Source organism: Leptosomus discolor, chromosome 17 (genome assembly GCF_034619465.1).
Source record: "Leptosomus discolor isolate bLepDis1 chromosome 17, bLepDis1.hap2, whole genome shotgun sequence".
In the NCBI taxonomy this organism is placed as follows: domain Eukaryota; kingdom Metazoa; phylum Chordata; class Aves; order Leptosomiformes; family Leptosomidae; genus Leptosomus; species Leptosomus discolor.
The window spans coordinates 3,985,946-4,010,117 of NC_141407.1; the positions used below are offsets into that span (position 1 = coordinate 3,985,946).

A 24,172-nucleotide genomic window follows, 5' to 3' on the forward strand; every position below is an offset into this window, starting at 1 on the left:
CTCTAATTTTTCATAAATAGACAAAAATCATTGTCAGCAATTTTTAAATAGATGGACATATGGCAGAAAAAATATAATAATGCCATACAACATGGATATAAATTGTCCATTTCTTGCTGTACAAATAATAGAAACAAGTTTGGCAGGCTTTTTTTGTTGTTTTTTTATACACATCTCCCTTCTATGTATAACTAAAAAATGTGCTACAATTAATATAAAATGCTTTTACTATAAAGTAAACTACTAATTTTTTTCACAAAAAAATCTTAAAGATGTCTTTAGCACAGCTCTAAAACACTTAGTAAACTACTTACAACTATCCAACAAATTATATTTTCATGATCTTTTTCACATTTTTTTCCTCTCGTATTTTGCCTTCTGCTCTCTCCCCCACCTACCTAGCAATAGTTTTTATTTATTTTTTGTATTTTTTTTGCCAGACATCCAAGGCCTTTGCATGTACAATATTCACACAAACTTCACATTTTCTTGCACAAAGTTTAGTGCTGTTAGCAAGTCAAAAGAGTGCATCCTCCTACTGAGCTGGCCTAATGCTGTCGGACACCAGACCTGGGCCTACGCTGCGTCTAAAAGCAGTTCACTAGGAAAATAGTCTGTAGCTAAGCTGATGGCAAGCAGAAAAATGGTGTCCTTAGTTTATTTTTTTTGTTGGTTTTGTGTTTATTTATTTTATTTTTTTATTATTTTTGTTTTTTGTTCTTCATGATTTATGAGGTTTTGGGCTTCTACAGAAAGTAGACTTTAGAGTTCAAACATAATAAAAGAAAACTGCTCTTAGAGCCTGGAAACGAAGCCAGCGACGAGGTGCAGTGGTAGCTCTCTCGTCCGTACGACTTGCTCGTGCCTCTCTGGGTAGTCTGTAAGATAGACCCTCTCAAGTGTCCTTCATCTGAGCCTCCTCAAGAAGAGATGTTGAGTTTTAGGTGAGGTAGAGTGCCTTGTCCCTTGGCAGCATGCTGTAAGAGAGACGAGAGGCAGAAGGTGAGATGGGCACGGAAACGCCTGGGGGAGCTGAAATTAGTGTTTGCACACTCGGTCGTGCGCCTGTTTTCAGCTGAGCTGTGGTTTTTATGACGCTCCATAACGCAAAAACCAAAGCGGTCGGCACCGAGGGACAGGTTTGCAGAGATGAACCAAGCAGAAGGCACTTAAGAGTAACAGCCTGGGGCAATTTTAGTTCTTCCTGAATTTTAATGATCAGGGCTAAGACATAAATTCCTTCTTGTGGCTTAATTTTTGCTCTTGCTGGGGGTGCAGGGGAGGGCCAACTCTGGATTTCCCTGCAGAGCACACCAGCATGATGCTGGTGCCAGCTCCACCATTGTGCTGTGGAGCACTGTGCCTGGAATCAGCCCCTTGGCCCCCGGCCCCCTTCTTCATCACACACACTGTCCTTGGGTTAAGCCATGGAGATTTAGAAAGTGTGCTGTTGCTTTTGGATAAAGTATGTCATTCTGACACCACATAAGTAGTGTGTGTGTGGGGGGCTTGAAAAGTATGGTTGAGGGGCTTATGGCTGAAGATGCTTGCAAGTGTCCAGGAGGACTTACATAAGTTTCATGGCTGAACAGGATGGGAGCAGGAGACATCATCTGCTTGATGCTTCTCTCCTCCTCTCCAAAAATAAGTACAACTAGAAAAATGAATAATCAGGAAGTGACGGGAAAAAAATACTTGAGACATCAGGATTAGTTGGTCTTTCCTGTGGGTCTGATGAAGACAGCAGGAGGTACAAGGAACCCAAAGAAGACCGTGGTGCTGCCTTACTCGCAGGAGGCTACGGAGGACTGGTGGGACAGCAGCCAGGCTGTGTGCTCTGCACATCCCTGGCCCACCAGATCTTGGGCTGATCACATTACTGAAGCAACGACTTTGATTTCAAGAGATCCAGGTGTGTCCTGGAGAGGGAAACCAGCTTACACCACTGCGACACCCCAGGTGCGGACGGCTCTACCGCCAGGTGTGCAGACAGGTACCACCGCTCCCTTCCCTGCCCGTAGTAGCCAGTGCTTCAACCCTCCGTGTGGGCTGGCTGACACTTTTAACTTGCCATCAGCAGTGTCCTGTGAGGGAGCCAAGACGCTCTTTTTTTCAGGACACAGCAGAGAGAGGAGTGGCTGAAGTCCCTCTCCCCTGGCTGACGTCCTATGTGGGTTTTGCTCTGAAATCCAGGCATTTTAATGAGCTTTATCATCCACACAGACCTGATGGAAACATCATTGGCTCCATAAAGCTATCCTGCCCTTAAAAGGTGGTGAAGAACATTATAAAGCTTTGGGAGGTTCCGGTGTGGGTGTGCTTATGAGTAGAATAATACGGAAATAGCAGAGAGCACGGTAATGCTGCTGTTGATAGAGCTGTCTTCTGGTACAGTGCAGAAGAGTCCGCATTTTGTTAATCTTCACATTTTATAATCTGCATTTAAAATGCAGAGTCTCCCCTCCTGCACTCAGCAAAGATTTAATGCCACTGAGCAGCAGAGAGGTATTCCAGTACTAAAACTTCATTAATTTTACAAAATATGCTACAGAACATTTCCCAGTTCATTACAAAGTATTACCGTAAATAATTGAATCCAAACTAAGTGCATTTGTGATGGTTTATCCTTGCCTTTTTACAGTGTTTGCTCATTTAGTTTCTCATTTGGAAAATTTCTCCATTTGGAGAGGATCACTTCATTGTTAGCTGGAATTAGTGAGGTTGTAAGTGTGCGGATGAAGTGGCTGTACATGGTTTTGTGCGTCAGGACAAGGCACAACTGAGAGCATCCCTTCTTTTAGCCCAAAGGAGAGTGGGAAGAAGGGAGAAAAGTTGCTAAATGATGGTACCCCAAAAGAACCTAATCCATGCCTTGCAAATGAGACACAGAAAGATGAACCCAGTTCAGTGTTACCACCAAAATACCTAAATGCTAGGAGACAAATGTAAACAAATGCTGAAGACAGCTGTGGTACGGAAAGAGCTGTAATCAGAAGACAGGGCAGAAAAAACAAGTGAAGTGCCTTGAGGAGTTAAGGAAGATTTACAAGTGATTGGAAACCAAGCTGCACCCGTGGTACAGGTGAGATAGGTCCCTCGGAGAAAGTCACTGCAGAACAGAGCTATTCAGTGGGTGCCTGGGAAAGAGCAAGTGCAAGAACAAGGCTGTCAGGTGAGGGAGACAGGGGACTACATAAGTAGTTTGTGATACTAAGGCAAAAAGCAATAAAATTGTATGCTGCAGTTGCTTGTGGGAAGTGATAGTCATATACTAAGCAGGAACTGAGAAATGTACCCGTGTCTTTGCTGGCAATCTAGGACAGCTTGGGCTTAAGCCCAGAAAGAGCTAGGAAAATTGGATGGAAGTCAGTAAGCACAAAATCATTAAGAATGGGGAGAGCATGAGCTAAGAAACATTTAGAGCTCTCTCTCTCTCTAACATGGCTGATTCATGAGTTAAGGAGTGTTTGCTCACGGGATCCTAGAATTTGAGGGGCATAAGGGAAGAAAGAAGTGTCATTTAATGGCATTTTAACTAGCACTGATAGGCTGGGGAAAAAACCAAAACCTACAGCAGTTCCCTTATTAGACGGAGAAGGACAGAGAGAAAAGACAACCTGGTTAGTTTTTCAGAAGCTGTCCGGATAACAAACAAAAAAAGAAACTGTAGGATTGGGAGGTTTTACCCCAGCCAACCCAGCGTCAACACATGCTGGAAGCCAAAGAAATAGCAAGGTCAGACATGAAATAAAAATCCTAACCCAGAGAGTAAGGCAGCACCGCCTGTGTGGTGGGGAGGCTGGTAAGAACCTCTCTTTCAGGAATCTGCGACTCTACAGCTGAGCCACATCACAACAGAAAACAATCCTTTTTCTTTCCAGACAGTTGCTGATTTTGCTCCTCAGAGTGCTGCTTTAATTGCAATTAAGCTGAATGCAGTTTTGAGGTTGAAATGGGCAATTACATGATCCAGAGACTTCCCGATTATACCTAAAACTGCACTGATGAATCAAACCCAACAAGATCTGCCTTCCCTTTATCACTGCTTTGCCTAAGTCCTGCTGACTGCCGGGGCCGTTCAGGCACACAGCTCGCCCTGCACCCTCACGCCCAGCGCAGGGCAAGGCGCCACGGAGGAGCCCAAGCGTAACTTTGCAAATTAGTGCAAAGCACCTTGGAGAAAGCAGCACAGGCAGGAAGATGATGAGAACCAAATAATCTCTTTTCTCAACATGACTGTAACCTTGAGACGCATCGGGGCCGCAGTCCTACAAATGGGGGTGGACGCTACAAGCAATGCAGAGCGTGCGCTTAGGCAGCAAACGCCAGGGGCTGGCAGGAGCGGGAGGTGACGGCACTGCTGACGCACCCGGCTTTGCAACAGAATGAGAACCAGCCAGCTTTGGGAGCTGGGCTGCCAGCAGCTCGTGTGTCTCTAGTCACAGGAGATGGGCTCCTTCCTTAACAGAGACTATGCCATTTTTCGGTGCGCTAAGCACTCTCTGCAGTACTGATCTATATCCGTTGGAGTTCATTGCTATAATCTACTCTCATAATCATCTGTACGTCTCTGCATAATCTGTCTGGTTTTAGAATGATTTTTTTTTCCAGGAAGCTGCGATAAACCCATGAAATTCGATATTTCTGCTGTGACAAAGGCATGAAATGCATGAGCTTTGATCATGAATTGCATGGGCCCTCTGCTTACAACACGGCACTCCAGCCAGATGTCACAGAGCTTGTTTTAGCAACACAAAACTCAATCCTGACTACTACGGGAGCATTTCACTCGTTTTGAGAGTGCCCTGAGTTTTCTGCATGGGGCGTGGGCAGCGGGATTTGCAGAGGGAATCAATTGTTCTCCCAGCTGATTCCCTATGAAGTGATGCTTATTTCTAGCGGGGCTAATTTCTGTGGGAGCTGACTCTGCTCAGCACCTCTGGAAATAGGGATCCATGCACCATAACCCTCCAAGCATCTTTAGGAATGCCCACAGCCTCTAAAGGGGATTTTATCATCAAGTCCCAAAGAGGTTCTTTCTTTAGGGTTGTCTGCAGAGACTTCAGGAAGGACCAGGCAAAGGTTGCTGGCAGAGCCCAGACCAACCCACGTAGGTGAGCCCCCTCAGGCAGGCAGACAGCAGCCATATTCTAATGGCTCAGCAAGTTATTTATTTCCCTGAAAGAAATAAATGTCTGTACAGTCTGTGCCCAGCCCAGCAATTGTAAGTGCACTGCTGGCACAGACGGGAGCTGTGCTTTGAAAAGGCTGGGAGCTTGCTATTATCTCCAGTGAAAGCACTATGTTCCAGTACTTCAAGTAAATCAAACAATACTCAGAAGCTACCAAGCCTCCTTCCCTACCTGCTTGCCCAGCAAACCACGTGCCTGTTTTACAGAGCACAATAGCAGTCTCCAAACTATTATTGCTGAGCCAAGAGCGGTGGATTAGGCAGAGGTTGGAAATGGCTTTCACACTCTCCATGTTCCCCAGCTTTGAGACTATCCTGATGTTTTTATTTATTGGGGAATTCAAGCAGCACTGAAGGGACCTTCATGCTGGCACATTCATGCCAGAGCTTGTAGGGCATAAGGGGATCTGTGCAGACATCTGTGGCCTTTTCCTGCAAGATGCAGGGGACCAGAGCATCGTGTAGCTCTTGGGAGGATGAGGCTTTGTACACCCCAGGTGAAACCCCAGGACCGATAAGGCACCCATCGCTAGAGACAACTGTGCGAGGTTGTGGCCTCAGTGGTAAGAGCAATCACTTTAGGAACAGAATGACACTGCTTAAGGACATGGCCACCTTCAAGCCTCTAGGGACTCTGCTGGGGCGACTGGGCTTCCCTGGCCTGCTCTAGAAGGAAACGTGTCCAGCTCCTCCATTGCTAATGAGATGGAAACACAAAAAAAGGAAACCTCTTTATGCCCAGTGAAGAATTTATCTGTGAGGAATTTGTGACTTTTAAGCTACCTGCTTCCATAGCCTCACTTCAGTGAGCCTATAGAGAAAACGTCGAACACCATTGACCATAATTAGCCTACCAGTTTGCTGTACATTTTAGGTCAGATTCTCAGCTGTTGTACACTGTCACAGTTCAGATAATAGAAAGTCCATTAGCAATGTGTTATTCTGTCTACTGGCCTGCAGTGGTTAATCCCACACTCTCTGCTGGGGTAGTCGTTGTCCCACTCAGTGCTTCCTGGAGGGTTTGATGCACCAGGCGAACGGGGTCCAACACTGTTTTGAAACTCAGACGAAATATGTGAGAAGTCCTACAGGGTGGAAAGGAAAGGAAGGGTTACAGGAGCATACACAGCAGGAGAAACAGCAGATCTAATCATATTGCATAAACACATTTACATGCATTGCCCCAAAAACACAGCAGTGCAGAGCGCAGGGGGAGCTGCGGGGACAGCAGCGGGTCCAAGTCCAGGAGCTGAAACCACCGCGGTGGGACCTTGCAGAACGCGAGTTGTTGCAAGCGGGTGCCAACGCAGCAACATCTGTTTTATCTCCCTCCTCCCCCCTCTTGTTTTTCAGGACCTCCCTCCTCGGGGGGTGGCGAATGGCTGCGGAAGACATGCAGCCATGAAAGCCTTTGCAGCAGCAGCCTGGCAACCAAAACCATTTTTCCACCTCTAACGCAGTAACGCGTTAGCCCATCGTGATGTACAGTAACAAGGCAAGGGACATCCACACAAGCAACGCTCTCTCCATCAGCTGGCAATTTAACAAGGACGTTATGGGACTGTTTTATCCGAAAACTCATTAGCTTTCCCAATTCTTTGGGGCTGGCTTAATTAGGTAACATTAGGCAATGTATATAAACAAGAGTCATGGTAGTCACCTGACCAAGAACATGATTTTTTCCAAAACATCAGATTAGGGAAGTTGGTTTCCCCCCTGCCCCCCGATTTAATTTTTTATGAGCAAACATACGTGGAATGAAGGTTCACAAAATGTTGCCCTCAGCAACAGCAACTACCCCAATTAAAGTGATTATGGAGATCCCCTTTTCTGCTCATTTCTGGACTGTCACCAAATTACGGAAGCCACTTTTGCTTATGCAGAGCCAAAGTCCCACCACCGTGCTGCAGAAGGCACGTGCGATGCCCTGAGCAGGTTGGAAATTAAAATCTGATTATGGATCTGATCTTCCCACCTGTGCTGTCTTTTTATTATGGTGAGGTATAACTGTGCTTCCACATCCCTGCTCTCCTTTGGTTTTCTTCCACTGCAGTATCTGTTGCTAAATTAACAATTTCTGTTTCCTCAAAGTCATCCCCAAACTGATGAGGCCACATTATGGGAAAGAAAGCTTTGTTCATTGCTAAGGTACTGTATGAATTTTGTGATATATAGCTAGTCCACATGTGAAACAAATTATTCAGCCAGCTGGGTGAATACTGCAGTTAAAAGTATCATCAAGTAAATGGCAGCAGCTGTGAATTCAGAGAGTATGTCCTCCAGTGTGAATTGTTTGTCCAGGTCATATTCCAGATGGAGAAACTCTGGAAACCACTCGTCTCCTCCTTTGTATACTGGCAAGTTCTCTACAAGGTATAGGAAACGTTTTTTGCTAGAGCCCATTTTTTCCCCAGATAAGTTTGCTTAATAGCATGTTTAAAGAGAGACTTTGAGCCCACAGGCTGGCTCCCTGAGCGTGGGCTGCTGGGCTGAGCTGGGCATGGCTAAGGACGGTTTGCTGCAGCAGGTTTTACACATTCATAGCACCGAGCTATAGGATTCGCTCTGCTGCTATGCTGTCAGTGTAAGCATACATGCAAGCACACATTGCATGCTCTCGGCTCTCTGCCACAAAAGTGATTTTCTCCTATTGCCAGGCAGGTTTTGGAAAAATAATGATTTTACATTTTGTTTCTGACATCCCCTCTATCCTTTTCTCCTCCTCCTGGCAACCCCCCTGGATCCCTGCTATTATCCCATGCCCTTCCAGCACCCTGTTCTTTAGCAATGTCATGAGAGGGGTTTCTCACTGACTATCCAACCCACTGTTTCAGGTGACCATCAGCAAACCCCACCCCAGACAAGCCTGGGGGACCATGGGCACAAGGAGCTTTTACCAGGAGCATCCCCGATTCCTGCAGTTTCCCCCACTGAAAGAGCCTTCATTGCTCCGGTTGCACAACTCGGCCCCATTTGTTGGGGCGCTCGTGCTCCCAGCTCAACACTCTTGAGAACGTCACCCCCAAACTCCAAGATCTGCAAGCTGGTGGAGCCAGGAGAAGACTCCCCTGGGGACAACACTGACACCCAACATCCCCAAACCACGCAGAAACCACAGACCCAATGGGAAGGGGGAGAAATGGCGCGGTTCGTGCTCAAACCCTTCTCCCTCTGAGCACCTACCTGCTGCCCGGGAGGCGAGGCGTTCATGGGGGGCTGTACCTGTAGTGCCATGGGGGGGGACAGGAGGGGCTGCTGGGGGACCTGCTGCATGCTGAGGGGCTGGCTGAGGAGGGAGCTCTGCGGGTGGTGCAAGGAGAGCTGCTGGTGGAGGGGGGGGCTGATCTGGAAGGAGGGCGGCGGGGAGGCACTGATGCTGGGCAGCATGGGTTTGGAGGTGAGGGTCCGGGAAAGGCCGGGGTGGGGGTGGCCACGGTAGTTCTGCAGGTCCGACGGGGACAGGAACGAGCCCAGGCCAGGGTAGGGCGAGGAAGCCTGCGGCGGCATTGGATACATGGGCTGCTTGGGAGGGATCATTTTGGAAGGTGGATTGCTCTGGGCACTTTTTGTCTCCCCCTGGTCAGCAGAGCTCTGTGGGAAAAGAGAATGGAGGGTGATGAGGAAGGAAGGGAGGGAGGAAACATCGTTATGTGTCCCGAGACGTCCGACTGTCCAACCGAGCTACCCGGACTCCCCGCGGCTCCTGCTCCTCTCCCACCAGCCAGTACATGCACTTCTAGCCCTGTGGCTCGCTGGGTGACCGCAGGCTGGGTGCAGTATCCACATCTGGGTAATTAAAGTCCAGTACTCAACCGTGCCTTTGGCAGAGCCTGGAGCACTGGAGGGGCATTAACCGTCACGGAGGCAAACCGCCCACCTGCAGCTCACTCCTTAGGTCCACATAAGTGGGTGACAAAATCACTTTTGCTTCCAATAGAGAATTAATGGCATTGTAAAAACTCCGCTTCCCTAATCTTGTGCATTCCTGCAGCCCTGGTGGGGTCTATAATGCACAGGACAATGGTGGCCTCATTTCTGCAGGAAAAAGGGAAGAACAACAGGACATTTTCTGGCTTGGACAATGAGGTTTTTGTCCTGCAATGGGCTCTGTAATGATACTCCAGATGCTTTCTCACCCAGCAGCCAGGATCACACTGTGCTGTTTTACTCAAAATGAAGTTGCTCTTCTGCAAAGAACTGATGACTGGAGAAACTGGAAAAAAATGAAACCATGGAGCGTGGTGACTCCATGAATTCCATCCTACCTGCCCCACACTGCTGCTAGGCACATTCAAGGCAAGACCCTCAGGGGTTTCCAGTGGGACCAAGAAGCGCTTTTAAATCCCCAAACAGTCCTTTCCATTCCCTTTTTCCGTCCATGCTGCTGTTCTGTTTCTAAGTTAGGACAGCTAACAGTGCTCATGGTGGTACAGGGGCTTTGAGCCCTTCCAGCCCACCACCACAATATCACATGGATCCTGCAGACGTGGATTTGGGACATCACATTATTTCCCATGTCAGCTGAATGCAATGATTAAGTACTGGGGGTGCAGTATAGTACCAAGGAGAAGCTTTGAAGGGAAAACAACCTGATACACTCACCACCCAAGGGCAGCACATCCCCCTGGGCCAGCAAGCCTATAAGCTCCACAGGAGCCACCCCAAATTCACAGGCAGCAAATGCCTGTGTCCCCTCTCTGAAGGCATGGAGGAGGGCAAGGTGCGAGGTCCGCTGGGATGGGCATCCTTGTTTGGAGGATTGGGATGGGCAGGCACTTGGCCCATCATCGCCGCCCCAGGTGCAGCCTTGCAGCACCAGGAGTTCCCGTATGAAGCTGAAATCCCCTGAAAGTTCACTATTAATGGGCTCTCTGGGTTTTGCCTGACAGCAGTGCGTTCAGCACGTATGTGCTCAGCTGTTCATCAACCCGCAGTTACGGGTCTTACTCCCTAAAACCCTGCTCTCGGCTGAGTGTGCCTGGGAGAAGCAGGACCCAAGGTCCTGAGCAGCCAGAACAACCCAAGTGCCTGGACCAGGGTGCAGGCAGGATGCTGGCGCCTGGCTGCTGCTCGGCACTGGCTGGTGAGCTCAGGGCTGGGGTGTCACCTGCCCCTGGGCCAGTCCTCGGTGTCACCCATGGTGAGCCTTGTCCTCCTGCCCTCACTGGTGCTCCCTTGTTTGCTGCACTCATGTCCCGAGAGCTGGGCGAGGAACGGCCACTAGTGGTAGGGACAGGCACCAGGGACCCCTCTGTCCCCGAGCAGGGACACCCCTCCCCTCCTGTGGCACCTGCTGATGAAGACAACCCAAAGCGGGGTCTCGTTCCAGGGTGCCAAGGATAGAAGGCAGCCTGGCGCCCGCCCTAACCGTGCTGCAGAGCACTTCCTTTAGCTCCTCGGGACGGTGGCTAACACTGCCATCGGTTCTGACGGCACGATTACACTGTATTTCCTATAAACTTGCTCCTCCCCGGAGAGTCCTGTGAGTTGCAACTAACTCAGCATTGCTGCATCCAGCGACCGTGCAAGTGCGGGCTTGTACCTTGGAGACGAGGCTGGCCCGGTACGCTGCCAGGGCCTTCAGGTACTCCTTCTTTGCGGCTTCTGTTTTCCTCTTGTACGCCTGAAAGGACCGAACAATGGGTAATAGTTAATATAGTAGAATAGGGTGCTGCTGAGGCCATGCCTGCATGTACGTGTGCATGAAAAACTCATTTCTGATGGAGAGGAATTTACCTCAAATCAAGCAAATAAAGCCCCTGGATTGGATCACGCTGGGAGCAGTCTGCGTGCCTAGGCAGGTAGTTATGCGTGTCTGCTGTAAGAGACACAGCTTGATTTTATAGGGTGACTTCAGTGAAATCACATCCCAACAGGAACCAGGGGAAAGCGCGATCCAGGCTCTTGGAAGAGCAAGACGAGGGCCAAGACACCCAAATGACAGGACTAGCTTCAAAAATGGTGAGACATTCAGAAATCCTAAACGACTAATTAATTTTCTTGGCTTTCCTGTTATTAAACCTTTAAGGCTCAAAACTCCAGCTCTTCTCTGCAGTCCTGGCAACTGGGAAGTGCTTTCTCATCATATAAAAGCTGAGATTTTTACCTAGTCTTACGACTAGGGGAGCTGGGGCTTGAAGGGAAACAGCAAGTATCAGGAGGGTTTGCTACCCTAAGAAAAAAGAAATAATGCTTTGTAAGAGTGAATTATTGTTTATTCTTCCATCTCTCCCCTGTAATGAGACATGCCTCATGATCATTTCATAGTGCTGGTCCCCTTTCTGCCCAGAGTCTGGTCCTCCATGTAAAAACAATGGTGCCATCCAGCCTGTCTCAAGCAGCATCAGTCCCCATGGGGTTAAACACATTAAATTAAGCAACTGAGAAGAATATTGCAAAACAGAATAAAAATTTCAGCAAAAAGGCAGAAACTCCTAAGAAAAATACCCACCAGCCCTCTCCTCCGCTGGAAACTCAAAGCCCTCCTCAGGCAGCACACCGAAAATTGATTTCAATTACAACAGATTTGCATACATTTAATTCTGCTTTAAAAACAACAACAGCTTTCAACAATCAAGACACCAAAGCCCAGTGGGGATATTTAGCTCCTTTCCGCTGCAAATTTTCACGGCCACGGCAGCACCCCAGACTCCGACCTAACAGTGACCTCCAAAGGGAAAATAACCTTCGCACAGTTAAAACATTCAGTTACTTGAATTTCAGTTTAGATTCAGCATGGATAAATTCTATTAAAAATGGATCAAAGCTCTTATTTTTATTGCTAAATCAGAGAGACTCCTGTAGTGAAATGTTTTGACTTGACACACTGGAAGTCTCAGATGGCAATTTTCTGAAATGGAGCGTTTTCCTAAGTTTGTCTTTGGCTTTATGGCATTTAGGAAGTATTATATTTGCTCCATTCAGAACAAAATTACACTTCAAAATGTCAGCCTGAAGAAGAGTTTGCCTGTGAAAAGCAACTGTTTCTTCGAACTGTACCAGTTCCCCTAATAAAAGATATTACCTGTCTCCACGGTCCTCCCCTCCCTGACGTCCACAGCCCATCGCAGCGACACCGCTGCTACCGCCGCAGCATTTACTGTAGGGCAGGACTGTGTGGCGTCCACCAGCTCTGCTGCTAACAGATGCTCTTAAATGTGGTACCTGATGCCTGCACAGCAACGAAATACGAATTCCTGTGTCTCAGGCCAGTATAACAGTGGCCATAGCTGGGTGCTGAGGTATTGAAAAAAAATATTTTTTTTTCCTCTCTAACAGCAAAATACCAAGAGCATTTTTGACTTTTTTTTAAATCTGGGACGGTGGGAAATCAAAGTATTCTCAGCTACGCAGAGACAAATTCAATTATTAGGAAGACTTGTCTGGAGAAAAACCTGCAATTTATGGACAGTGAGAGGGCAGGTAAATCAGACTTCTTAACCTAAATGCAAATAAATGAATAACCAATAAATTCTGTGCCTATCTTCATCGCCATCACTTGTTTTTTCTTGCCTTTTTTTCCCACTCCGTCTCTGTTCTTGTCTTTTTTAGATAGCGCTGCGCCTCACTCGTGTTTGGAAAGCGCTGCCAGGTGTGTCTGATGCAGCAAGACCGGGAAGGGGCGGCCGAGCAGCGCGTGCTCCCGAAGGGAGAGAAGGAGCCTCTGTGCTGCTCGGGCCAGCCCCGGCTCCAGCCCTGGCCACGAGCGGCGCTGCACGGAAGGGTAAGAGGGCGAGCCCAGGCAGTGTTTCCTCTGGCGCTCCTCTGAGGCGCTCCTGCTCTGGAAGGTTCTTGGTGGATCATCTGGTTTGTGACTGCACACTCACAGAGTGGTCTGGGTTGGAAGGGACCTTCAAAGCCCATCCAGTCCAACCCCCCTGCCCTGGGCAGGGACACCTCCCACCAGACCAGGTTGCTCCCAGCCCCATCCAGCCTGGCCTTGAGCACTGCCAGGGAGGGGGCAGCCACAGCCGCTCTGTGCCAGTGCCTCACAGCCCTCATGGTAAAAAAACCATCCCTAAGGGTCTCCTGCCAGGACTTCTGCAGCCCTGCCCTGGCACACGGGGGGCTTTCTGCACCCACGGTGCTCCGCCGAGGTCACTGAGCAGTGCAGCCTGCCGCTGGGAAACGCCGCGCTGACGTGGGAAGAGCGGATCCGAACAAAACTTCTCATGAATCCGCTGTGTAAAGGCAGCTCTAGTGCAGTATTTACAACCTTTAAAATTTTAATTTAAACATTGACAAAACCATGTTATTTTCTAATTAAATCCTATTTTCTCCCAGGGATTTTAATTTCAAAGTAATTTATCAGATTTAAGGATCCTCAAAACATTTTGCATGTTTTTCTTTCTAACCTGCCATGCCCGCTGATTTATTTTCCTTATTTGTTAGCAGGAGGATTCATTAGTCATTAAGTGAGTGGGTGGATTGGGGGGGGGGAGCAAAAATGGTTAGTGATTATGAAAACAAAAAATCAGAGCTGTAAGAAGCATATGTTGGGATCGTAATCCTGACACCTCTGTGTCTCAGCAAAGCAGCTAGTAATTGTACCGTAATGAAATGTTCTTGTTTGATAACCAGTTAATTAGAGAAGACAATTATTCCAAACCCCGCTGACGCCCACGAACGGCTCCGTGTCACGCAGGCACTGAATGACAGCCAGAGCTGTTATCGGTAACCTCTGCATCCTGGCCCGCCTGCTTTAGTAGAAACGCTGCTTCCCAAGCCTGGGGAATGATGAAAAGAATGCAAATGCTTCCCCAAAAAATCAAGGGGTCCACTGATCCCAAGTGAATAGGTCTTTGCTGCAATCCTATATGGAGTTTGGGGAATTTTGCTTCAAAAAAAGAGACAGACCATCAGGAGAGAAGAGATGATAAGCACAGCAAAGGTCTCCAGGAGGAGAGCTGAAGGACTCAGTTTGTTTAGCCAGGAGAGAAGACCAAGAGGAGCCGTAGCCTCCAAATGCGATGCAGCAAAGGAGGCACCGAACGATCCTCTGCATCTACTGAGGACAGGAAAAGAGGCAATAGGCTTAAATTGTAACAGGGGAAACGTTGGCTAAGCAAGAGGAAAGCGTTCCTAACTGAGGATAATTAAGCACGGGAAGAGATTGCCTGGGGAGATGTGTAATCTCCACCACTGAGGGTTTAAGAACAGATTAGGCACACATCCATCAAGAATGGCTTAAGTAGAGATGATCCTGACTTCAGGCAGCAGTATGGTCTGGTTGACCTCTTAAGTCTCTCCCTGCCCTCCTTTCTATGATTCCATGACTGGGTTCTTTTCCCCCAAAATGTATAAATTTGGATTTTATTCTGCTTGTAAATCTGGAGGGTTTTTCTTGTAACTGTTATACACTTCCCTGCAAGATACCTCTTGGGACATCATAACTTACGGCTTATTCATAAGAAGACTTGAAAATACTTCCTCCCTGCACAGCAGTGTCTGCCACACCACCCTTCTCTTTGCATATGGTCTCCACACAGCCATCGGAAATTCATATAGCAAACATGGCCAAGTCATCCTTATTCCTTCCCAGCTCTTCCTCACCTTCTCACACCCTCCTCTGTATCCCTCCTGCCCCCTTCTTGTGGAAGACTTCTTCTGTCCCTCCGCCCATTAACCCAAGCTATGTTTACTGTGGAAATCTCAGCACATCTCCTTTGGACTAATACCTATAGTCTGGATTGCTAAATCCTCAGGTCAACAAGCTTGGACATGGGAGGCACCTGTCAATTACACCCATCATGAAGTTGCTAGTTAAGCAGTGCTCCAATGACCCCAGGCTCACCCAGCTATGGCACAGGAGCTGTTGAGCATCTGACATCCCTGAGGTCACCTACATAAAAGGAGGAGAGCTCCTCCTTTACCCAGGTGGAGATACAGTGTTGTGAAGCAGTCCTTTGGGGAATGAATGGAGAAACCCATAATCAAGTAGTAATTACCACTGATCAAAGCATCCTGAAAGATTTCTGCTTTTCTCTACCTTGACTTCACGGTGCCACCTGGGTGTAAGTCATCTATCACTCCACGTGAGGGCACAAGTGTGTTCCTAGGACAACCCACATAAGACTCCAAATGAAACAGAGGAGGAGGGTGACAAACCCAACCCCTAACCTCCAGTGAAAAGAACACAACATTCACCTTCCACACGTCTGATCTTGCTCTCCAGGAAGGAAGTCACACTCTTGAAGCCACCTTTAAGAGCAGTTCTGACCCTTCACATCTTCCCTGTCATTATCCTGGTCTCCACCAGACCTCTCTTGAAACCTTGTTTGGGATTGGTGCTTTCATCCTTCTCCAGTACATGGCTTTCCTGACACTCAGAAGATGCTGAAACCTCCTTCCAGGCCAGGGCAACTGGTTGGATCCTTCCAGCCCTCACTGCCAGGGCTTTGGGGCAGCAGCAGGGAAGTGCAACCAGTGGTGGCTCCACAGCCGACAGCTCTGTACAATGCTGGAAGTGTGCAGTTTGATGGCCAGGCTGCCAGGCAGGACTTGCTGCCCATGGTTCCCATGGGATCTCTCCCCTGTGCTGGCTCTGCCATAACACAGCTTTACAGCTGGCCAGAGATGCCTCTGTCCCACTGCAGATATATCCAGTGTCCTGTCACCAGGTGATGTGTTAGGTTCAATGAGCAGATGGATCTGATTAGATGGGTGATCTATTATTTCTGCTGAGCGAGTAATTTTTCTGCTGGGTAGTTTATCCCTGGAGTGTGAACGCCATGTTATGCTCCAGGCTGTGCATTTGTATGGGAACAACACACATGCGTTTGGCCATGGAGTCACCATTACTGAACTGGTCCTAGTGAAGCAGGGCTATCATGAGCAAAAACTCATCTCCTGTACCTTTGTGTCCTCAGTGAATCTCCAGACTCATAAACTCAACCGATTTTGTCCAACTTTGCTTCTGCTCACTTAGGATGGGAAGCCCTGGTTCAGCCTGAAGTTCACTCAGCAGATTGCTCAGGAACTTCTTGTTGCCTCTGCTCTGAGTTTCCAGGGTCTAGGGAAACACCGACCCAATGCTTTGGATTTGTTCCAGAGACATCTGCAACCGCCAGTTTGGCAGTGTTCCCCCTGCTCCATCATCACCAGGCTCCAAACCAACCTCCTTTTCCCCCAAAATACAGTGGACAATGGGAAGGTGCTCAGAGAGGGAGTAAGAGAACATGGCAGAGAAGAGCTAATCCCACCGGTCACTTCTCAACATGCTCCAGAGAGTTTCCAGGCTGGAAACTGCCTGAGGGAGGACAGCCACCCAGGGCTGGGCGTCACCTGCTCTTGAGCAGAGATGGCCCGTGGCATGGCTGGTTGGTGGCCTCGTGGAAGGAGGGGAAGGGGGCTGCAGCCCTGTTGGGTGGCACGAGCTGGGACCGGGCTGTGAGCACTATGCCCGTGCCAGGGAAAAATCCTTCCTAGTGTATTAGCAGAGTTTGCTCCAATCTCGTGCTCAAATTCTTCTGATTTCTGTCAAATCAGGCAACCCTTTTAAATCTCGCTGGATAACGCTGCAAACACTCGTCTATACCTGCTAATGAAAAAAAATAACAGCGAGGCACGGGATTCGGTGAGCCTCGAGCAGGGACCTGGAGCTGCAGGCGGATTACTACGACAGGTACCCCATTTGATGATAATGGCTGAATTAGCATTTCACTCTCCACCAAAGTCTAAGCTATCTCTGCAGGAACAGCTGCTAAACTATTTGCAAAGTTCAAAGAGTACGTATTAATATTTTCTTTTTCCCCGAGACATTCTTCAGATTCCCATGTAAGCTTCTTAGAAAGGGCCACGCCAGCTGTTGAAGAATGAAGATTACAACGTCCTGCTAATGCAGCGCTGGAGATATTTAAAGGTATTGTTATTTGTTACTGTTACGCAGGCACGGCCACACTGGAAGGGGTTAAAATGGGGAAGAAAACGGTGCTTTGCCGAACAGGTGTCCTTGAGCAGTACCCAAGGACACGGAGATTGCTAATCCTGTATTCCACAGCATGATCAAATCACCAGGCAACAGATATAAATAAAAAAAGGCAGGAAATAAGGAAATTTAGATACAAGTGTGTCAGAGGGAAAATGAAGATTCATTGTGAAGAGGCTGAGAAGAGAAGAAGGAACAAAATGACAAAGGCACAAATGATAAACCAGTAAGAACAAAAGAAGGGGGGGGTGTAAGAAAAGCCTCTCTGTGAAATACATGTCTGTGACAGCAGCAGCCAAATCAAAGATGCTCCTAGATTATATGGTTTCTTGCATAATATGCATTCTGGTTCCCGGTCGGTGTTTGTCTTTCAGCTAGTGCACAGGGAAAAAACCATATCTGAAATGGGACGTGAGCAACCTTTATTTTGCTTGTTTCATCAGGAGGAGAAAGCAAATTTGCTTTGTGGGAGCAGCAGCACCTGCTCAATGGCAAATAAATAGCTACAGCTTTGATATTACAGTGCATATAATCATTAGCAGCACAAATGGCAGGGGATTAACCCTCCGCATGCCAGCCGGAGCTACCTGGCAAAGAGGTGGCGCCTCGTTCCTGCCTGCAGAAATGCTCCACTGTGGGGCGAGCGCAGCTGGAGTCGGGCTGAGACTCTGCCTGCCTGGGCAGTGGCACAGGACCACCCTTCCTAGCCCGACGTGCTGTCTGTGTTGCACTGGCTACAAGCCACGGGCACCGGGCTTTCCTCACCCCTCTGGCACTGGCATGGCGGCCACCCCACGCTCCGCATAACTCCTCTGTGCGTGACGGAGCTGGGAGGGGTGGATGGACACGTCTGCAGGCACAGCGGGGCACGCGCCGGGGGCTGTGGACATACGGGGGGCAGATCACAACTTCAAAAAGCCCTGGCTGAGGTTGGGTTTATTGGCCAGCTTGCTTTGAACCCCCTCCCTGGTTGCTCCCTGCCTGTTCTGCCTGCTGTGCTCCCACAAGACAGGAACCAAAACATACCCAGGCCTGGGGAAACACTGTGCCCATTGGAAGGTGGAAAATAAGGTTTGTAAACCTCATCTGAAGCAGAAACTACAGTGTTGTAAATGACTGCTAAATAACTGCATGGTAGGGCTGGGGTCTGCAAATTGGCTCGAGATGTGATGCCCCAGTCCCACCTTGAATATCTTGGGGTCAGTGAGAGATCCAAATCTGGGACCACAGCCCAGTCCCAAATCAGATCCTACAGCCTCAAATCCACCCTTTCTTCTTATGCCAGGAAGATGGGAAGTTTTCTTTAACTAAAATCTTGGTCATAATTGAGCAAGAACGACCAGATTTGGCTCCTGCTTGCCTACTTTGCCAGCACAGTGTTGGCTTTTCCCCAGGTTGTTTTCTTCACTGCTTTCTGCAGTGAGGATACGACGATACTGAAAAACACTGTTGTCAGTAGAGCTAGGAGCAGCGCACTGGGTGAAATACTTCCCTTTTCCACCTTCCCACCCCTCTCCAGAGCATGATGCTCCTGCCCAGCGATGGGTCGAACCACAGTCCACTGCAGCCATGCAGTCTGGACTCTCAGGTCCTAGCAGCATTTTGGCCAGTGAGGCATAGCTGTCCTGTGTGGTCACCATCCCCTCCCAAGACGTGCCAAGAAAGGACTTGGCATGGGCTGCTTGCCTTCATCATGAATGCATACATCATGTCCTGCAGTCCTCGGGAGAAAGGATCTGCAGCATGGCATAGGCACTTGTTTTCACATATTAAAGACATTTTGCTAATACTTTTTTTTTGCTTTTCCTTTTTTCTTTTCCATTGCATTGCCTATGAATCTAAACAAACCTGACTGGGGATGCTAGCAGAGGAAAGCAAACAGGGACTAAATAAACTCTCTTCCAGCCAAACACTTCAAGAGTGAACGTGCCACATAGCACAAACCAGCAATACAGTCCCAGAGCCAAAGATAAATAGTGTCCCTCCAGCCAGAGTCCCAGGGAGGGAGGTAGCTGTCGTGGGAGAAAAGTATACAGCTGGAGACAAAGCCAGGAAGTTAATATTTAAGCATTCAGACAAGGAACAAATGACTTAATTAAATCAATTACAGAGGGAGAAATGGAGCCACTTAGAAAGCGTGTGTAAAGAGACGGCAAGGCTGCTACTATCTCATAAAAGAGAAGAAGGGAGAGTTAGCAGGGAAGATAAACGGACTGGTTTAATCCCTGCTGTTAATTAAGAGCTGAGCATTTGCACTGCGCTGAGTCAGGGTCGCACCAGCACTTCTATTATATAAACCACACTTGCAGCTGAGCTCAGTGCCCAGTCTACAGAGATACTCGTAACCAGATGGAGTAAGGGAGAGGCAGACTGAGATGTTGGGAGGGATGGAGAAAGAGGTGACATAAAAGCTTTTCCATGCTCCTGAATCTCCCACGCCTTGCACCAATAGCCCAAACCCAGCCCCTGCTCTTCAGCTTCCCAGGCGGCAGGGCTGGGGTCAACCTGCTGCACAAGGAGATCTTCCTCCTTTCCTCAGCACGAGAAGTTCCCGCACGATCCCCCAGCGATACGTCCAAAGAGGAGAAAAGGGAGGATCATGAAAACATCAAAGCAACACTTTGCACAGTATGGAGACTCCAAATGGAGCAGCAAAAGGGCTTTCATCCCAGAAGATGCCTCGTTCTTATTCCTAACTTGGTGCAGGGTGGAAAGCAAGGCTATTTCGTAGCTTCTGTTTAAACGACTTTTTCCTTCCTGCTGCTCCCTCCCCAAATGTAGCTGCTTGAAATGCTGGCCATGGACACCCAACGGGAGATGGAGCCAGCGCAAAGTTGGCAGCCAGGCTCTAGGAGAAGGGCTCACCGCTCATGGGGGGGGGACTGTCAGTTAAAGCATGTTTGGGTTCAGACACATCACACACAGTGTCAGATCTTGCTCTGCCTGATAAAAAGACATAACTTGCTAGAGAAAGTGTTCCCTGGAGTTTTCTCAATAGGCAACAAGCAATTACAGGCTTTCGTAACTGACTCAGCATCAACAAAACAGTCAAAGCAGGACCTAGAAGTCTCTGTGTGAAGCAGACTGAAAGTGGTTGACAGCTTTGGGGCAGGAAGGTTTCCTCTGAATGGCCACTTCAGACATCTCCTTCCTAAGCTTTTAAAGCCTTAATGTTAGATTTGAGGCCAGTGATGTAGAGAGTTAATAGTTTTTAGCTGTTTTGCCATCACTCCTTGTAAGTAAATAAGCACATACAAACCCATCTCCCATCTAAGGCTGCAAAAACCCGATGCCAGGGAAAAGCCACTGATGTTTTTGCAAAGTATGATCTTATCAAGAACGATTAGTTGTCATAAAAATTTGCTCTTCCCCATGTAACCACAGAGATTTTTCTAAAAAAGGTGCAGAGGCAAAACAAACGTAGTGCATCCTTCTGTAGCCCCATCTCAGCCCTGCCCTGCCCTGGCTCAGACCCTCCCTCCTCGGGGCATGTGGATGGCAAAGACCTGGGTGCAGGGCACCCCAAGGAGGGGTCCAAGGGCCAGGTCACATCACTGCCACACCAGTCTGGGGCTGGGAGCATGGCATGCAAACCACTCGAGCACCACTTTGAGTGGCAGCCGACACTTCAGCACCGCTCCTGAAAATAGCCTCCGTTTCTGTGCATACACTGCAGCCTGTTTAAGCCCCTGGCCACGCTCCTAATGTGCTTGGGGAAACTCTGATGCTCTGTACCACGGAAAAACATGTTTCAACAGTTAAAAGAAAAAAAAAAAAGAGTACAGTAACTCACCTGTTTTTGTTCTTCTCCCAAACTGTCCCACATTGATGCAACAATTTTTGATACGTCTCCGAAGGTAGCATTGGGGTTTTGCCCTTTGATGGCTGCTTGCGTGTCTCTGAAAAACAGGGCGTAGGCTGACACGGGCTTCTGGGGCTCATTGGGATCCTTCTTTTTCTTCTTCTTTTGGCTTTTGGGCTTTTTGCCTAGGTCTGTTGATGGTCTTTTCTCTCCAGTAACCTGCAAAACCAAGAGGTGAACGTTAGCAGTCAGCTGGGAGTAGTCTGATACGAGTCCCTGCTACAGCTTATTAGCAAAAGGGACGAAGAGAAGGCATGGGCAGAGGAGGGTTCCCAGCATGGCAGGGAGGTCAGCAGCCCTGGGGGTTTCTCTGTCCCCCAGGAGCCTCTAGGATCATTACCCAAACTGCTGGTGTGTGCCTGAGTCTGGCTTGGGTGCCTCCTCACAGCCCAGTTCACAGCTTGGGTTCATCCCTTGCTGCTCCAGTGGTCCCTGCTCCAAAGCTGGGGCTTTCCAGACACTCATCCTCAGTCACTCCCCTTCCCCTTCCTCCTCCCCGGCATCACAAGCTCACTCACATCTTGATCTTCTTCTGGGACCTCTCCAAATGCCTTGCTTCCCAGCCAGGTCCCTTTAGCAGTCCATGAATTTTTCCAAACTCAGCTTCCACACGCTTTCTCACTTCCAGCCCAATAATCCCTATTTGCAAGCTGCTTCTGACTTTCCTTGCCCACGCACGTGCCGGCAGCTCAGCCTCCCCACGCCCTAGGCGGGAGCACCAACCAAGCAGCACCAGCATCCAGCAGCCATCACACTGGGGCCAGATGAAATTTGTTTCACCTTGCTAACAGGTATGTTGCCCTATCCAGGAAAAATATCCAGGAATTGAACTATTTTAATCTTATGTATGAAATTCTTTGTAGGCACTGCTGGCCTTTTACAACCAGTCCGGGCACAGCCAGATGACTGGGCCTGGCTGCACCCACACGCGGTGCCCAGTGGGTGGCTGAACCAAAGGAAGCAGCACACTGGCAAAGGTAGTCGGGCTTTGTGGCTGCTCAGCACGAGACTCTGCCACCAGGCTGGGAGGTAAAACAGCGAGGCTGGAAACAGCGATGCTTCCAGTGAAGGGAGCACAGAAAGAAGATCCCACGGCCGAGCCTCCGCTGGGATGCCCTGGGCAGCGTGTTGAATATAAGGGACCGCAGAAGCCTCTGCGTGACAGTGCTCAAAGGAAAAGACCCCTGGAACGCACTTGGACGTACATCAAAGCTCTCAATGCATTAACTGTGGTCAGTGAAAGCTCTCACTACAGGGAAGCACCATTATCCTTATTTTATAGCTAAATACATCACAGGTTAAACACGGCAGAGAAGAAAACTGTTTGCTGCCAGTTGGCTGCTGCAGTCTGGATCTCTGCATCCTCGAGGGCAAACAGGGTGCCAGCACCTCAGCCTGCAGACCCACTGTGCTCAAGTACCAAGCACTCAGCCACTGCCAGACTTTGGCAGTCCCTGCTCTACCAGGTGCACGGGGTAATTATATTACTCAGAAAGTTGCCCCGTCTGTCACTCTGAGGTCTAAAAAATAATAATAGAAAAAAAAAAATCAATTGACACAGTTCTAAACACGAAGCCGTTGTGAAAACTGTGCCTCCCGGTGAGCGCTGGGGGCAAAAGGCCTTTTCTCCCGATGGATTTGCTGATTCGATCGCGTGCTTGGAAGTGCCGGGATTTAAGAGGCTCCACTTCAGCTGGCACAGGCCAGGCATGGGTAGGAAAGGGCAGCAGCGCTTCTGTTCTCCGCTTAGCAGCTCTTGACTGGTCATTAAGTTCAGTATTGGCGCAGTGACATTTGTCAAACAGACAGTGACCATTAGTGAATGAGCAGATGGACCAAAAAAAAAAGCATTTAATTTAAAATTGCCCAATTGGGCTTGAATGGGAGGCCTGGAGGTGAAAGGCCAGCTTATTAGGACAAAAAAAATGCATGACAGGGCTTCAGCCCATTAGCAAGTGAGATGGCATTTTAACTAACTGTAATCCTGTTTGATTCACTTAAGTGCTGCGCGGGGACCTGCTCTCCTCACAGCCGTTGGCCAAGCGAAGGAGCCGGGAACCGGCGCAATGCAACCACAGCCACGACGACGGTTTTACGATCGGTCCTGCTCAGGCAGCACCAAGGAGCAAACGGTATTTATGGAAAACAGATGCTGCCTGCAAGGCTGCCTGGAGCTGTCACTTCCCAGGAGGGAGCGGAGCGGATCAGGACCTTGCCTGGTTTTCCTGGGGTTTACCAGGTGTGATGCAGCACGACAGGAGACAACAGCCCAGCCCTGGACTGCAGAAGCTGCTTGAACAACCTAAGCCATGTTCACGGGTAAAGGCAAGCCCCAGTGAGCCAGCACCTCGGTGCCCCACAGCAACTGCATCCCCAAAGGGTGAGCCACGGTCAAAGCAACAGTGAAGGCTCGTGCAGCAGGATGAAGCGCATGGCCACCGGCCCCTGCATGGACCTGCTCCGGAGAGGCAGCAGAAGGTATGTTTAACACCCAGTGTGGACTGGGGCAATTCACTGGTGACAGATGCGATCCCATAAACTGGTGACTTGGTGCCTTCATAGACGTGGAACACATGAAGAGCAGGGACCTCATAGACACGGTGATTATTGACAACTATGGAGAGAGATCGCTAATCCAACTGGAATCTAACTACGCATGTGTACACCCCCCCAAAGCAATGAAGCAGGTAAAGGCATCAGTGAGGCTGGGAGACCTCCTCAAATCACAAGCTCCCTGGCTCAGAGGACCCGCTGGACTTGAACTACCTGCTGGCATCGGACCCATTTCTTTAATGTGTGACCTTCTGGGTCACAAGATTAATTTCTGTTTGTCAGACGTTGCTTTGATGACTTGTTGCAGAAAGGCCCTTAATGGCCATACGAAAAATGACCGATGGGTGAACACAGCAGCTGTGCAGATAGAGAAAGCAAACAGAAACCTGCAGGCCACAATGCGGTTCTGCTGCTTTCTTTACACTTGTGGTCTCCTTCCTCCATCAAATACATCACTCCTGTTCCACCTGTCTTGATGGGTAGTTTACAGGGCAGAAAAATGAAGGTGCATGCCTTTAGGATTAGGAAAAATTCAAATCTCTGCAAGTTGTCATAATTTGGACATCTCCAAATTCTTCCTACCCCCATAGGCATCACTGGCTCAATGAGAACAGAAGATCCAACCCAAAGCCGTGTCCTC

General features: G+C 48.8%; 1 protein-coding gene across 1 annotated transcript in view; it reads right to left on the reverse strand.

The window, feature by feature from the left end:
- Positions 1 to 940: 940 nt before the first annotated feature.
- Positions 941 to 24,172, reverse strand: part of TOX2 (TOX high mobility group box family member 2) — a 153,832-nt gene continuing 130,600 nt past the window's right edge. The window contains exons 5-9 of the mRNA XM_086474834.1: positions 20,911 to 21,138; positions 10,734 to 10,814; positions 8,375 to 8,782; positions 6,146 to 6,276; positions 941 to 977 (exon numbers count right to left, since the gene is read on the reverse strand). Coding sequence (XP_086330960.1) covers positions 941 to 977; positions 6,146 to 6,276; positions 8,375 to 8,782; positions 10,734 to 10,814; positions 20,911 to 21,138 — 885 coding nt within the window. The remainder of the gene's footprint in view (positions 978 to 6,145; positions 6,277 to 8,374; positions 8,783 to 10,733; positions 10,815 to 20,910; positions 21,139 to 24,172) is intronic.